Below are 15,912 nucleotides of genomic sequence, written 5' to 3' on the forward strand. Positions count from 1 at the left end.
TGCAAGTTGGGATATCCCAGCATTTGAATTTGGGCCAGATTTTGCTTTTGGCTGGGCATATGGTTGGAATGGCACTGAAAAGGAAATCAGAGTTAGACTTGCATATCACAGAGCACACTGTGTCAGAATTTGTTGAAATATCTCACAGTCTAATATACCTCATTCTTAACTGAAAAGGAAATTTAAACTGCCAATATTACACTATCCCCTAATTTTTACTGTGAAGACAAGACGCAATCATTACCACAATACACAAACATCTGAATATTGTTTCACTGCTTAGTAATCACATATAACAATGACATAACCTAGTTTAAACATTCCACAATCCAATTTCAACAAAATATGAAGCACACAGTAGCTCATTTCCCACTATGTCTAATTAAATAAGCATATCTCCAATGCTGTAGTTCTCCCTGCACAGATTTTTTTTTTTTTTAAACATATATACTTCAGGCCATAAACCCAATTATTCTCTTCAGATCCTTTTCTTTATAATCTGTGTAAAATCAGTATTACAAGATTGCTTCACAAAGCAAGTATGGACCAGGCACCAACCAGAAATACAGATACCTCTATTTAAAATTACTATTTGAACTTTGAACTCCTAGGCTGAAAAACAGCTTTGCCCAGGCTATTGCATTGCATACATTACTTGTGAATATTGTGTTCCCAAAAAAGAACCCAAGTCAATATTTTACTTTCTTTGAAGGGAAAAGACCTGTTGGTTCTGCCCCTCAGTTCAGAACTAGGTTTTCTAAGCTTTAATCCATGCTTATAAAGAAAACAGCTAGTTAAGAAGTCAAAACATTTTCAGTGACGTTCTTTCACAGATCAGATTTTGAGTTTAATCTGCAATGAATCTTGAATATAAGGCTTCTAGTGTTCTACTTTTACCAAGTTTATCCTTCTAATATGAAATATACTTTCACACTTTTAGAGATTACACTTGCAATGTTTATATTAGGAGAAATGTTTAGGGCAAAACCAGTTTTAAAAACATTAAGCTGTGAATCTATCACATTTAGACTCTTTATACCGTTAAAAAAATAAAAATATAGCAAACATACACTGCATTATTCCAATAGCTGAGAAAGAGAAATAAAATAATTTTTACTCTTACTAAAATACATAAAAATTAATTCTATTAAAAACATTGGTCAGACTGCATCATCCTTCTCAAGAAAACATACAAAGTGTTAATTTATGCTTGTGAATATACATTTGTCATTCAAGTCAATAGTGCGAATCACATGCTTAAAATTAAACACATGCATGAAAGTTTTCATGGCATTCCTTACACAAGGAAAAACATGTTATATAATTATCACTCCATATGCCCATTCCAGGCAAAAACTGATACCAATCTAAATCACTTCTCAAATACATTTAAGCAATATCATGTTGTTCTACAGTAAAATGCAAACTCTAGACCAATTTTTTCTGGCTTTATAGGTGCATATGCATTTACAGGTTCATTCTCTCCATGGCTTTTATTATCTGCTGATTAATCCAAAGAAAGGTTATCTAAAACATGTCTCCCCTAAAACTTAGTACATGGACCAATTCAGGAGGCCATCTGCAACTGGACCACAGGCTGAAGTCACAGTGCACAGCATAAAGAAAAGACAAAGTTGTATTTGCTTTTTATTTTCAATTTGTTCTTCACTTGTACAGTTTCTGCACATATTTCTTTTCTCATGACTGTTTCATATCCCAGGAATTTCTCTGCCTCATCATCCATTAATCACTTTTTCTTCTACCCTTCCTTCTTATTCAGCACAAAGCAAATCTCAAGGAGGAAACTGTCACTGTCAAAACTTTTAACCAAACTTCAAAGAACAACAAATGAAACAGCCATGAACAACTTATTGCTTTTAGGGTACTTCAGCTAGATAGGTTCCTCCATCAATGAGCTTCATCACCAGAAGATGAGATAATTTAATCCAGTATCCTCACATTGTTTTGTTTAGACCATCCTTCTACTCACTTCTCACCAAACTTAAATGACTTACCATTCAGGGCTAAGCAGTGTCAGTAAAAGTTGAATTTGGTTCTAACAAGCATAAAAAGAGAAGCACAATGCATCAACTTGACTATGCTATGCCTCCTGCATTCATTATACTTTACTAAAATAGCCAAAGACAGACAACAGAAAGAGACAAGACAGAAAATGATGTTGAAAAGTTTGTGCTAAAATACTTGCAACCCAAAATAATTGTATTTACTGCTGATATCAAACTCCATCAATATGGACACTGCAGGTGCCGGTTATTGATTCACAGCAAATGCCTGCTTTCCTAAACTAGTACCCATGATTCAGCACCATAACATGCAACACAGGTAGCGGCAGCATATTAAACCTCCTAAAGACAAACCAGTCTGGGCAGCAAACTTTTGTTTTTTTAAAAAAGACAGCACATTAAAATGTAAATGTTATCTCTGACTTTGACTACCTCTCTCAGTGAAAAAGAGCACCATGGTGCTAGGATTTCCAGAGATTTATATGCCAGTGTTCTCAAACAGCTCTTAGGATCAATGCTGTAAGTATGCCTGAAACAACTGATGTCTTACAAGTGCTGCTCTCTGGGTATCATCTTCTGTCTGTCAAGGCAATGCACAATCTGATGAGCAATATTACTTAGAATATGCCAAAGAGATGCCAAGAGTTTACCAAAGACATGTCTTTAAATCTCTACCAAGTTACAGCAGGACTCAGAATGCATATACTGACAAAATGCAAATAAAAAAGCTCACTTCAGTTTGAAAACTAAGTATATGTACGGAGCACATTAGTACATAGTATCTTTTTTATTACTATTTATTTTAAAAAATTATACTGTCAGAAGCAATTCTGTAAGACAGTCTTCTGCAACAATCTCTCTAATAAAGGGACCTAACCATAACACAGATGTTCTGCATTGCTACTGGCTTCCAAAAATGTAACAGGGACTAAGAACTTGACTCAATAAGACTATCCCAACACTCAAAGAACTGTTTTGTGTAGGTAAATGGATAGGGTGGGGTGCAGCATAACCATATTTTAGGCACTGGTTACATATAGCTTTTAAACATCTATTTAATTCAATGATTCTGGTGATTTGAATGGTACTTAGTCTTCAATAAAAATAAATTTTAAAGTATCCTTGTATATAAAGATCATGTAAATACTTCCGTCAGACTTCAACAGCAAGTAAACCACCAGTTTACTCAAAAAGTTCTCAAAGCTATATTACCCAACCTTTTAGAAGTCTACATGAGACAGCTATATTTAAAGATCCAGACCTATAAGGACTATTGTGCAAGCACAGATTACACTTCACTGCAACAAATACCACTGAATTGGAAGAACTCAAACAGTCCCACTTAGAAGAAGTATTCTCATCCTCTTCTGCATTATTTGATATTCTTGTTATTTCCCCCTCTGACTGTATTAATTTTCAGAGTTACAGGGCGCTCATTTTTTTCTTTTTTCTTTAATGACTTCAGTCAACAATACACAGAACAATTTAGGAGTATCATGAAGCAATTTTTTTTTTGCTAGAGGGAACAAAGTGACGATACGTGTTCCAAAACATGTCAAAGGTAGGTGAGTAAGAAAGGTGTGGTCTGCTTCAGCTAGTTACAACATTTAGACTTTCAGAGCCAAGGCAGCTGCAGTGCTAGTGGCACAACCAGCATTCCTACTTTTTGAAAAGTGCTTAGTTCTGCCAGGCTGTAATGTGGTGCATAGAGTTGCCAACCTGTTTCATGTTTGACTCCCAACTACTCTCAGGTGTCCGTATCTAGAAATATTTAATAATCTACAGCTTAGTTTTATTCCAAATAATATCTGCATAACAAATCTCCAGTAATTAAACTATACAAGAAACCTAAAGGACAGAAATGTAATTACTATAAAAACATGACACTAAAAATATGACACAGTTACACTGAAAACCATTGAGTATTTTATACAGACACATAATGGGTCTCCAGAGGAAATGTTCACCCACTTGAGTACACAGTGTATAAGCAAGTACTTAATTTTCGTAAGGGCTGCTGCTGCCATGATTCCACAAAAGTATCTACTATAAACAGGAACAATAAAATCACTTTGAAATTCTATATAAAACTGCAATTGGCTTATGCCTTTTAGAAGAGCATCTCGTATTCAATACAGCTAACCACTGAGCACCACTACAGTTAGGAGAGTTGAGAATACCCACAACTTTGCAGATCAGAACCTAAACTTTATAAGTAACTATATAAACTGTCTGCTTTTCATCACTTAGTTACTTCTTTTAAAACTGCAAAGTATAGTAGGGTGGGTCAGGTTAAACGAAAACACAGAGGCATTTTGTTGTTCAGATAGAACTGAAGCACTGCTTAAGAAAACAAGAAAAAAAAAATTAGAGTTCAATCAGCTGACCTTATCTTTGAAATCAGAAAAAGAGCAATCGCTTTAGACTTTCATGACTTTAGCAATAAAGTTCTCAAAATTGCATGCATTACAATAGCGTTCATAATGCAACTTGATAAAGTGAGTTATCTCGCTCTTATTATTTAATGTTTAACTATTGAAAAAGTCATGATACAAACCTGGGTCCACATGTCTAGAGTTTCTTCTAATTCCATTTGTTCGTTTCTGCATAGCAAAAATACAAATCAAGGATATGAATAAACATGTTTTCATGTAGGCATATTGCACTCCTTTGATTCCCACAATCTACTAAGCAAAGCTGGTTTTCTTATTTCCCCCAATCACCACCACAATTATCTTTACCTCGTAGAAAGATCATACTTTGAAAAATATTCTTAGTAATGTACAGGTTTTTTTCCATATATCCCATTTTTTCCTGACACTAGGCTCAAAAGATTCTTAGTCTGTAAAAGGTTTATTCATACACCAACAACTTTTGATACCAAGAACAAATTTATCTTTTAACCATTTATGAATAGGATAGTGGAAAAATGTGCAGTTTGGCACTATCTGCCCCAGATAATGTCCACAAACACCAAAGTATGGAAGCTGCTCGCTTTGCTTTAGTAAGGTAGAAACTTTCACTATTTGTACTTAAGGTAGCTAGAATTTCCTATGGAATTCTTAATTTTCTTATTTTCGGGGCGAGTACTTAAATATATTTAGTAACTCACGTCCCTCTTTCTTTTAAATTTGGATGAACCAGGGCCATGTGAAATCAGAAACTCTGATGAGACTTTTTTTTTTTTTAATGTATGTTGTACTCCAAGACCCTTAATATAGATCCCTGAAAATTTCAGTGTGAAATAAAGCATATCTGTGAACTACTGATCTGCTTTTGCAAACTGGTTTTAACCGGTAGCTTGCACGAAGGTTCATGCATTTATTTCTTTTTTAATCAAACCAAGCAGAGAAAAGCATGTTGCATAACAAAGGGAACAATTAGGTTCCTCTGATTTACTTGCAGTTGATATAAGCTGGTGCAGGACACACACCGAGGCAGGCCAGAAAGCAGTAACCTGAGGCACAACCAAATTACTAAGCCCTGTAGCAAGCTGGCAAAATGAAAAGCTTGGTTTAAAAACAGCTTTCAAGCTCTTGAGTCTCTGGACATGCTCTCTCTGTACCCCACAACTCCAATAAAAGAAAGGATGCAAGTTTTGTTTAATTGGCAGTGGGAAGAAGTAAAATTTAAAACCGCTGTTATGATGAAGGTAGTATTACCGAATAAGAACAAAAGGTTGAACTATATCCTAGTTTGTTTGGTTTTTTTTTAATGGAGGCTGTATTGCTGATCAGGATTGATGCAGACTGGTGATTAACTGCAGATTTGTACAAGAGAGGGAAAGGGGCAGGAGTGGGAAAAGGAAGCACAAAGGGAGATACAGAAATGTTTAACTGAAGTGAAAAAAAATACAATAATTCTGTGACAACGTAAGTCATGCACACCAAAGGACCGGATGGAAAACAATTTTAAGGAAATAATTCTTGAGCCGTATGAAAACATGCTCAACACCCTTAAATATATTGCAGTACCAGTAGATTTCATTACGTTACTGGTATGAAATCTGAATCCATGTTTTCCAAAACGACAGATCCTCATCTATGCTCAAGCTTCCTTCTGCACTGGGAGAATTAAAGCAGGCACTTAAACAAGAGTCTTGGTAAAAATGAAAGCAATCCTGACATTTTGGATCAACTCGATAACACATCAATAGCTCCAGAAAGGAAGCCATTTTTCCCTCACAAAAGAGATTTACCAGTCGAGCTAGAGGGTGAGAAGCCGAGGAGCAGAAGGGATTAGATACAAGCAGCATACTATTTTCTTCATCCAGCCACGGTATGTTCACCACAGTTAGCCTTGCTGAGCCTGGCAGCCTCGTCCACAAGGCCCAGTAAGCCATCTGTTGACAGCTGTCCCAACACTCACTGCCTGTCAGCTGCAGTACTGGGAGAGTGTTAGGCAAACTGACCGCGTTGTAGTTTCCATATTTTAGAGTGCCCTTACTTGGCGGGTATTTCTGGGCAAAGACATGAAAAGCCAGGCAGCAGGTGGCAGGAGGCACGTCCGAGGGAGCAGCGAGGAGCGCAGGCAGGCAGCAGCACAGGCAGGTCTGTGGCAGCGCAGCCCCCTCCTCGCCCGGAGCTCCTCCTGGGCCGCCCGGCCCTTGCCCTGCCAGGCCCCCAGGAAGCCAGTGCCCGCTGCTGCCGCGGCCTGCACCTGCCCGAGGCCCACAGCCAAGGAGCTCGCCAGAGGGTGCCAGGGCTCCCCTCACCCAGCCCCCGCCGCCACCCGGGGTCACGGCGACACCGAGACGGCTCAAACATCAGAGAGCACAGACGCAGTCGGCCCTGCGCAGGACTCCCTCCTGCACCCGCCGCGCCAGCAACGACACCCTCCCGATTCCGTTACCGGTTTTAGTGATAGCACCAAACACACGCGTGCTTACCGAAAGAAGTAACGTACACGCTCCTACGCTGTTCATAACCAGCGTGTCGTTTAAGCAGTTAAATTACCATAAGCTTCTGATCCAAAATAGATGTAGAGTGTAATAGTTTCTAGCGTTTGAAGGGCTTCCTCTCTTTCGTCAGAGCTGGCAGACAAAACCCAACTGCTGTGCCTTTCTGTACTTCAGTGGAAAGGCACCAGGAGCTGGCGAGAAAAATAACCCCGGGCAGCTTGCAGCCTTCTTGGGCTGATAGCAAGGTACACTACGTGCACCATGGTAACTCCTCTGTACAGGGCCCATTTTACCGTTCTCTCCAGCTTATATAAACTCCATAACCACTGGATAGCTCCGCAACTAAACTCTTTTTACACGAAGAGGCAAACACTGCCCTGCCAACCCTTCATCGCCACACAGTCTGGTGTGGCAGAGACTGGGACGCTAGCGTATTACTACAGCAGGACTCACTAGCATTTTAAAACAAAACAAAACAAAGATTACTTTTAACTCTACTGCCAGATTTAGTCAAGGAACAGTAAGGATTATCAGTTGTGAAACAACCTAAGGTTTTTACCTGTTAACTTAAAAAACAAATCTCCACCCCTTCCAGTGCTCTCAGCATTAAGCCATACCAGCTGAAAATCGACTCACACTTTGAACAGAATACATTTATAATCATGAATACCTTGTTTCTTAGACAATTTCTATTCTTCCACCACTCTAAAGAAATCTGTTGTTAAATGCAGAAGAAAAGCATACCTGCTCCAACAGCACGTGCACAAAGTAAATAAGGAGCTCTTATGTCACTGACAATACAAACATCACATGCAAAGGAAAACAAATCCTTACCTCATGTTTCAGGTTCCCATGTTCTGAAACATAAGTAAAAATTGGCATTATTGACGATTGTAAATTGTACGCTTTTTATATAGCAATCTCAGACTGTACCGTGTTGCATTAGAGAAAACACTGCTGCCTTCTTTTGCTACCTGATACCTGCAGCCGCCCCGGCAGCCCGGGGCTGTGCCAGGTCCTGTTGTGCAAACCCTGCTGCGCTCTCCTCCCCACCCATTGGTCCTGCCGGGCTGCGCCGAGCTGGCGACGAAAGGCTCCTTGCCGCAAATCATACTGCGCTTCCCAGCAGCGGCATGGCAATCTAGTCCACTCAACTTTATAAACTTTTAGAACACTTCAAATATACTTCATAAATATTGACTTGTTGGGAATTCAAAAGCTACAGTTCTTCACTGCAAGTCGAGTTTACACCTTTTCGTGTCTCTTGTCTTTTCATAGCATGCCAATGTGTATCAAGATAAGATGAACACCTTTAGCGTCAAAATTTTTTTGTATTTCATGTCTTTAAGTTCAATTCAGCATTGCCTTAGTATACCACAGACTCTGAAGCCATTGGTGTTTTATTTGCTGCTTTTGCTATAGATTTTCTAGTTCTATTTAAAAATGAAGATTAAAAAAAAAAAGCAGCCCTGTGGGTGATCAGGACTGCATCAAGACAGTAACACTTTTGCACACCCACACCACCACACATCACAAAAGACACAAAACCAGGTATTTTTTTACATTTTTCTTTGAATGTCTAATCCAATAACAGGTATTTGGGTGTACCCTAGATTCGGGTTAGGTGCCTTATCAAAGCACACACAGCTGTATTTACCTGTGTGCACTCTAGCACTGCACACACTGTTGAGGCAAAGCACAAACTGCATGTCTGGTCGGTACTTCATCACATTTGAAAACTTTTCCTGTAGTATCTTGTAAACAGTAAGCCATATTCATAGTAAATCAACTAAAAAGGTTTAACTGCAAGTAGATTTTGTTCTGCTAGAAAAAAAAAATACATTAAAGTGTAGGAAAAACAATTCTTTGGCTTTCTACCATTTTATGCAAAGATGATAAGGCATGCCAAGACGATAAGGCATGCCAAGACCAAGCACGCCAGCTGAGGACTCTGGGCCTGGCCAGGGAGGCACAGCCTGTTTACCACTGGCAGAGCTCTCTTCTCACGTACGCTTTCAGTCACTATTTCCTCTCTCATACAGTGCGCCAAAGACGCCTCATCTTGTCATCTGCAGAAAACACTTTTATGAGTATAACCTTTCCAAAAGTATTAATTTGCATTTGTATAGCAAGCAAAGAGAAGAAAATAAGCCCGCCCCAAAGGAGGAGATGCACGTACACTATTGAGGTTTTCTAAGGAGCCTGAGGGAGTTAGTTGCCTAAGTGCTACTGAAATTCAATATAATTTTGGTATTTACTTTTGCAATTTGATATGCCTTTCAGAATTTTTGCCAAAATCTGAATGAAATCACCTTTTTGAATGTTTCATCTCAGCATTATGACTGACTTCGAATTAAGGGAAGTCATTTAGGCAAGTACTCACAGGGGGGCCAAAACTTCAAACCCAGACTAAGGGTTTTTCTTGTTTGTTTGTTTTTAAATGGCCTATATTCAGTTCTGCAGATATCTTATCAAAAAAAATTAAATGGAAACATCATTCTATCCTCCAATGGGAATGAACGAATCTGATTTTTAATGGTGGCTGTTGAATATTATTTTTATCTCTAGGAAATATCCCAAACCCAACTAGATGAATGAGTTCCATTTGGTGATTGCAGCATCCCAACACTTTTCATAATAAATAATTACAAAACTCTTTGATTAACTTTCAATAATTGGATTCAAGAAATCACTACTCAGGAAGGTAATAAATACCCCCGATAATGTGCATAAAATAAATTTCATTAAAAGGGAGGTGGGGGGATTGGATTAAAAAGAAAGCCCGAAACTTCGCCAACACTGACAGACTGAAATGCCATTTGTGACTTCACTATTAGCACTTCAGGAATAGAAGAATATCCAGTATCTGTATTTCCACATAAAAGCCTATTCAAAAAAATAAGACTTATTCTTGTCTTGTTATTTCATTACAGTTTAAATATTCCTTGATTTCAGAACATTCTGTATTGAATTATATTAATTGCTTCCTCATGAGAGATCTTCTTCCCAAATGTTACACAAGTACAAGAGCAAAAAAGCCTCATTTCTATTTATTTTTATTTTTAGAAACAAACAAATATCTGGGGATATTTTACAAATATTTTACAAGGGACAATATTAATTCAAGTTCTTACTCGTCACCAATGTGCCAATAAAATTATCAAGCGAGCGAGTTCTCAGTTCTGACAGCAAGCTACTTTTACTGCCATAGTTCAGCACAATTTTTAGGTTGTTTTGTTTATTCACTGAGGCCATGATACCATTGGGTCACATTTTGATAATTATATTTTACTACAAAAGCAACAGGAGCAGCAGCTGGCCTCGGTAAGTGAGGGAGCACAGATCGGAAAATGGGAATAAGCCACTCCTCGGGGATGCAACAGAGCAGCTGGATTTACATGCTAACTAAATGGAGAATAAGAAGAATATGTATTAAACTACTCACCTTCCTATTTTAAAAGAAAATTCAAAATATTTAAAATGCAGCAACTATGAAGTAAGCCACTTTGAAGGAGCTATGGGACTACCTGCTCCTTTCCAGTCATTTAGCCAGTCACCGCATAATCAGAAGAAAAACAAACTGCGACCTAGAAGTACCATAGTGTAGGACTATGCACAAAATACCAAGCCCCATAAGTGACTTTTGTTTAGGTTGAGCAAGAACGGTTAGTTAAACAACACAGCTCAACCTCTGTTGCAGTTAAATAAAAAATGGCATAACTCCAACGAGCATTGTGGGACTTAAGCATTTACTTGTCAATTCTGTTGACATGGTAGATTTGGAGAAGAGCCAGCAATTTTGCAACTATTGATCAAGCCAGCAAAAAGGTAAACAGTGAAAGCTGCTGGTTTCTTTTTAGTTGTCAAAAACACATGCTTTTTATGAATAATCTCTAATGTGCTGTAGCAAGCAATTATTACATAAACAGCATGGACTATATTACTGGGCATATACATTACCATATGAAAGCAACTCTAAACTTAACCCATTCATATGGTAACATTTTCTTTCAAGTTCATCACACAGCTGAAGAAACTTCTCTTCCACCTAAGGAAATGTAGTACTTTTTCAAATGGAATTATCTGAAGGAGAAAGGAATCATGCATACATTAACTAAAAATTACTATTAAAATGCCCAGTTAATGTTGTTCTAATCAATTTACACCCTGATGAGAGATGCTTCTAACATCCCCTGGGAACAGCAATATAAAGAAGAAAATTTTGTGGGTTTGGCACCGTATTTACAATATTTAAAACATTTTCAGATTCTAGAACCATTATTGGAGGTTGATCTCATTGAAATATTCAATAGTCTGTGGAACAAGCAAACATTTGCCTGAGAATACCTAATTCAATATAATTGGACAGACTTGGAAAAATTCCAGTCTGGCAATAGAAATGGATTGTTAATTCTGCTGGTTTAGACTAGGAAACAGACTGGAGTTCTGCAGTATGTTCTGGGCAGAGTGATACTGTTTTATCAATCCTGAGGACCTCCGCAGAAATTGCAAGGGCCACAGAACAACCTGTAGAATAAAAGTGGGAATAATGAGGGAGACAGCTTCTCCCTTTGTCTACTAAAGGCGGGTCTTACTCATGCTGACTTACCAAAGTTCCCACTCTTAACCATTCCCAAATATAAACCCTTCCAACTAGTGGGAGAGCATCACCAGATAAGTAAAATCGCCCTGTGCCTAGAAATAAGGCATACGAATGCAGTTAAGAAGAAGAGGAGACCTCCACATCAGCTGCCAGAGAAAAGAAAAACACATACATCCTTATAAATGGTCCTGTCAGAGAAATATGTGCATCCATTTTGTAATCACTGCATTTAAAGATTTTGTAAGGCCTTGTGTTTAAGACTGCACAATCAGACTTGAAGGACTTCATCAGAACATTAGCAAAAAAGAGGGGGCATGGAGGGTTTCAAATCACAGAAAAATTAAGTGATAGGGCATCAAAGTAAAATATGTGAAAATGCAGAGAACTACTGCTACAGTGCAGCATTTCAGGGAGAAAAAAATTTAAATCAATGATGACAGAAATGGGCACAGAAGACTTCAACCAGCACTGCCAATTTACAGCAACAAGGGCAGGAACAATGACAAAAAAAACCAAAGGCTAAATGTAGATACTTGGTTCTATTTATTAATTCAACTGATTAACTCTGCATCTTTTATTGCTGCTACTGTTGAACTGGCCTTCTCTGAAGCAAAACATCTGAAGAGCTGGCGTATGTTTGTGTATAAGGCATAGCATGAAAACACAACAATTTATCTTCGGATTTTGTCAATGTGTATCATCTAAATCTGACACTTATTGAATTTGTCATTCTAAAGGTTTCATCTGTCTTTGGATGTCTGTCTTTTGACTTTTTACAAACTGTGACTTGGAATGAAATACAAAAAAGATTTAATCCACTCAGGGAAGTTGTAAAAGCATCATTTCAGAAAGGCTAGCAAAAACATCTGCTCAGTGGTCTAAAAAGAAAACAAAATCTTAAACTGTACAAAACCAGAAAATGCTGAGGAAAATTCAAATGCCTTTAAGAAACCTAATGGTATATTCTCATTGCAGTGTTTGAATTCTGATCACCTCTTTTCAAATAGACCTCTAGAAATAGAAGAGGTCTACAGAATGGGAATGAAAATTATTTGAGGCATAGAAAAGATTCCACTTACAAAGAGATAATAAAAAGCATTTAAGACTATTCAGTTCAGAGAGTGTACTAATAAAAGATCGTGAGAAGTTATAAAATAGTTTATCATACAGAAGGAGTCAGTCAAGACTTCCACAAAGTTGCATGTTAAATTAAAAAGGTAAAAAGGTCAAACATAACCAGGGCAAGATATGCAACCTACCAAAAAAAAAAAACAAAAACAACAAAAAACAAAAGCCAAACAAAAACTCTACAGAACTCACTGTTCCAAAACTTCTGAAACGCAGTTAAATATTTCTATCAACAAAAATAGGGAAGCTATGCAAAAGCATTAACAAGACATAAAAACTCTTAGAAGACCAAAAAGATAAAAAGAAAATTTAACAGGAATAAGAAAGTAGCATCATTCCTGGGCATTGTCTACCACACAGAGGATTTGCACTTTCCTAGGAAGCATCTGGAATCAACCATTGGCAGAATGACAGAACACCAGATTAAACGGACCACACATATATCAAGGGATACGTAGATATTCATTCCATGTCTGTGGCCGTAACTAATACCACATGACTGGGGAATAATAATGTCCAGTTTGCTAAAAGGATGATTGTGTTTCCTGTCCATTATACCCTGTGAAAAAGGCTGTAATAGTCCCCTAGAAACAAAAGAAATACATAGCAATACAATAAATGTTCCAGGCATTTTTTCTACTGCTGAAGCATTCCGGCTATGCTCCACAATTTCTTAGCTAATAGCACTCTCAGGCCACCTTTGCTAATTTCCCACAGGAGCAGCAAATGACACCACTAGAAAAATTAAATTTATCATAAATTTATTTCTCTAAAGTTTTCAAAAGGAAAAGCTTCAAAATTAAAACTATGTTAGAATTTTGTGCATGTAGAGCATACTTTTTCCACAAAATGCAGTGAAAATATTGAATTTTACATGATATCTTTGTGTCTACATTCCTTTAATAACATTTCATAACTTAGCAGGCAAGGCAGATAACTTATGGGAAACCTCATTTCTCAGCATAGCTCTGGAAAAGTGAAAACATAGCTCTGTAAAATCATTCATACTCAAGTTGCACAAACCAGTATTTAACAGTCTGAATTGTCCCATATTTTCTGGACCATACAGGGAAGCAGGAACTGGTAAAGCTACTCCTTAAACCCTTCCTTACTCTGTGCACATTATGAATGGGCAGCACTGCTCAATCAACACTTCTTTCTTTAAAAAGGCAAAGAGTAAAAATAGAAAACAGTAGAGAAAAATATCAAGATTTCCCTTCCTACTCATTAGCCGAAGTCCCTCATCAGGTAGACAGAGGACACTTTTTCAGCAAAGTAGGCAAAACCATTTGTCCTTTCCATACTCATTCATTCATAGAGGAAGGGGGAGCATGGCAAGAACTGTAAATCAGAGTTTGTTTTTGCACCTGTGATCCAGTCTCAGAGCAGGCTGTAAGGAAACCACAGCCTAGCACCTCCTGTCATTCTGCCTCATGAGCAGGTGGAAGATACACAACTCTTCTAGTTTGTACTAGAGCTACAGAAATCTGGGAGCCTTTGCACAGAAGAAAAATAAACTGAAAAGAGAAAGAGAAGTATGAAGAGGACAAAGATCAGAACACCTGGATGTAAGCTAAACACATAACACAAAACAGTATCTTAACAAGTTGCTTCCAATTTCACTAAAGAAAGACTCAGTACAGTATCATTTTACAAAAATCAGGGAAATTATTTAAAGGAAAATCCAAAACAACATTCTGCTCCTTTGAAGTTGTAAAATGATAATTTATTCTACTCACAAAGAAGCAGAAATGTGATTTTTTTGTTTTCTTTATTTTGTTCCATCTAGCAAGTGCACAGCATTAGGTAAGTATATGTGCACAGCATTAGGTAAGTATATATGCAGGAAAACTGCAAGGAATCAGATCTTGTGTTATCTAGGCATTCATGGTCATTCTTACTGATACACATTGCACCATTTGTGTCCTCAGATCTTTGCAGAGGAACAGAAAGACAAGCTCCTGCCTCCTGGGGTGCCAGCTATGCAATTAAAATAAAAACTACAAAAGCAATTAAAACAGAAGGTGCAAAAGAAAGAAAAAAGTAGAAGTAGGGCTGGTTTATACCACAGAAGATAGCTCTCTTGTGAAGAGCAGTATGTGTTTGTTTTTCCACTCTATCAATTTAAATGTAATTGCTTTAAAATATTCAAATTTTAATATAATTTTAAATATTTATTTTCTTTAGAATATCCATAGGAGGTTCTGTGAAAAACCTCTGTTCCAAAAAGGATTTCAATGAAAAATACTGTGATTGCTTGTATGGTTTTCAGATCTACAAAAGATTATTTTTTAAAAGGCCAGACTTGGAGGATAGCATGGAAGATCTCCAATACAGGAAAGTAACTGAGAAAATAAAGTTCACTGACTGCAGCAGAAGTCACTACCTGCCATCCTGATGACTTCATGAGAGAATGGAGCAGGCAAATAGCACAGTGAGCCAAAAGCGAAGTAGAGCTCAGGAAGCAACGCAAACAGGGACAAAGACAGAAACAAGCTTATGCAATTCTGAAAAGAACAAAAAGCTAGAACCAAAATCTTGAAGCAGCAGCTTAGTGAAGAACAGTGGATGAAGTCATGAAGTAATTCAAGCAGTGGGATAGAGATTATCTCTGCAACAGCATTTTGCAAAGACTGTAGATAATAATGTCAAAAGGAAAATAACCCAATGGAGGAGGTTGCAGTAGCTTATGAGAGACAGGAGACATGAGAAGCTTCACAAATGATTATGAAATAATTCTGGAAAGGAATGTACAGGTTTTAGAGAAGTGAGAAGGACAATTAATTAGAAACTTCCCCAACATATACAACTACACTTTCCAGAAATTATCATGTGTTCCAACAGCTTTTCTCTTTCAAACACATTCAAACTACAGGGGAGGGAAATTTGGGGGGGGGTGTTCTCAGTTGTCTCCCCCATCAGCACCAAATCATCTCTAGAAAGAAGAAAGAATAGTTAAGAACCTGGACAGAGGGAAGAGTCAAAAATGGCACTAGAGTTATGTGACTAGCTGGCTGGCATGTAACAAACTCACTGCCACCAATTGAATAGGTACAGGGAAGGGAAGGCGGGCAAATGATGAGAGCTAACATTTGGCACTAGCAGTGGGAGATCCAGAAGATGTCTGTGAGAGAATTACAGATACAATACTGAGCAGAAAGGGAAGAGGTCAAATTTGGAGTCATCTGAGGGAGACCAAATGGTAGCTTAAGTCAAGAGAGTTCCTTAAGGTCCCAAAGAGTAGAACAACAACAGAA

The 15,912-nt window shown here is 37.8% G+C and overlaps 1 protein-coding gene across 1 annotated transcript in view; it reads right to left on the minus strand.

Annotated features, from left to right (window-relative positions):
• VAV3 (vav guanine nucleotide exchange factor 3) overlaps positions 1-15,912 on the minus strand; it is a 182,622-nt gene that overhangs the window by 58,313 nt on the left and 108,397 nt on the right. The window contains exons 18-19 of the mRNA XM_075038815.1: positions 7,759-7,781; positions 4,582-4,627 (exon numbers count right to left, since the gene is read on the minus strand). Of these exons, the coding sequence (XP_074894916.1) occupies positions 4,582-4,627; positions 7,759-7,781 (69 nt within the window). The remainder of the gene's footprint in view (positions 1-4,581; positions 4,628-7,758; positions 7,782-15,912) is intronic.

This window comes from Buteo buteo, chromosome 10, assembly GCF_964188355.1.
Source record: "Buteo buteo chromosome 10, bButBut1.hap1.1, whole genome shotgun sequence".
Taxonomy (NCBI): Eukaryota; Metazoa; Chordata; class Aves; order Accipitriformes; family Accipitridae; genus Buteo; species Buteo buteo.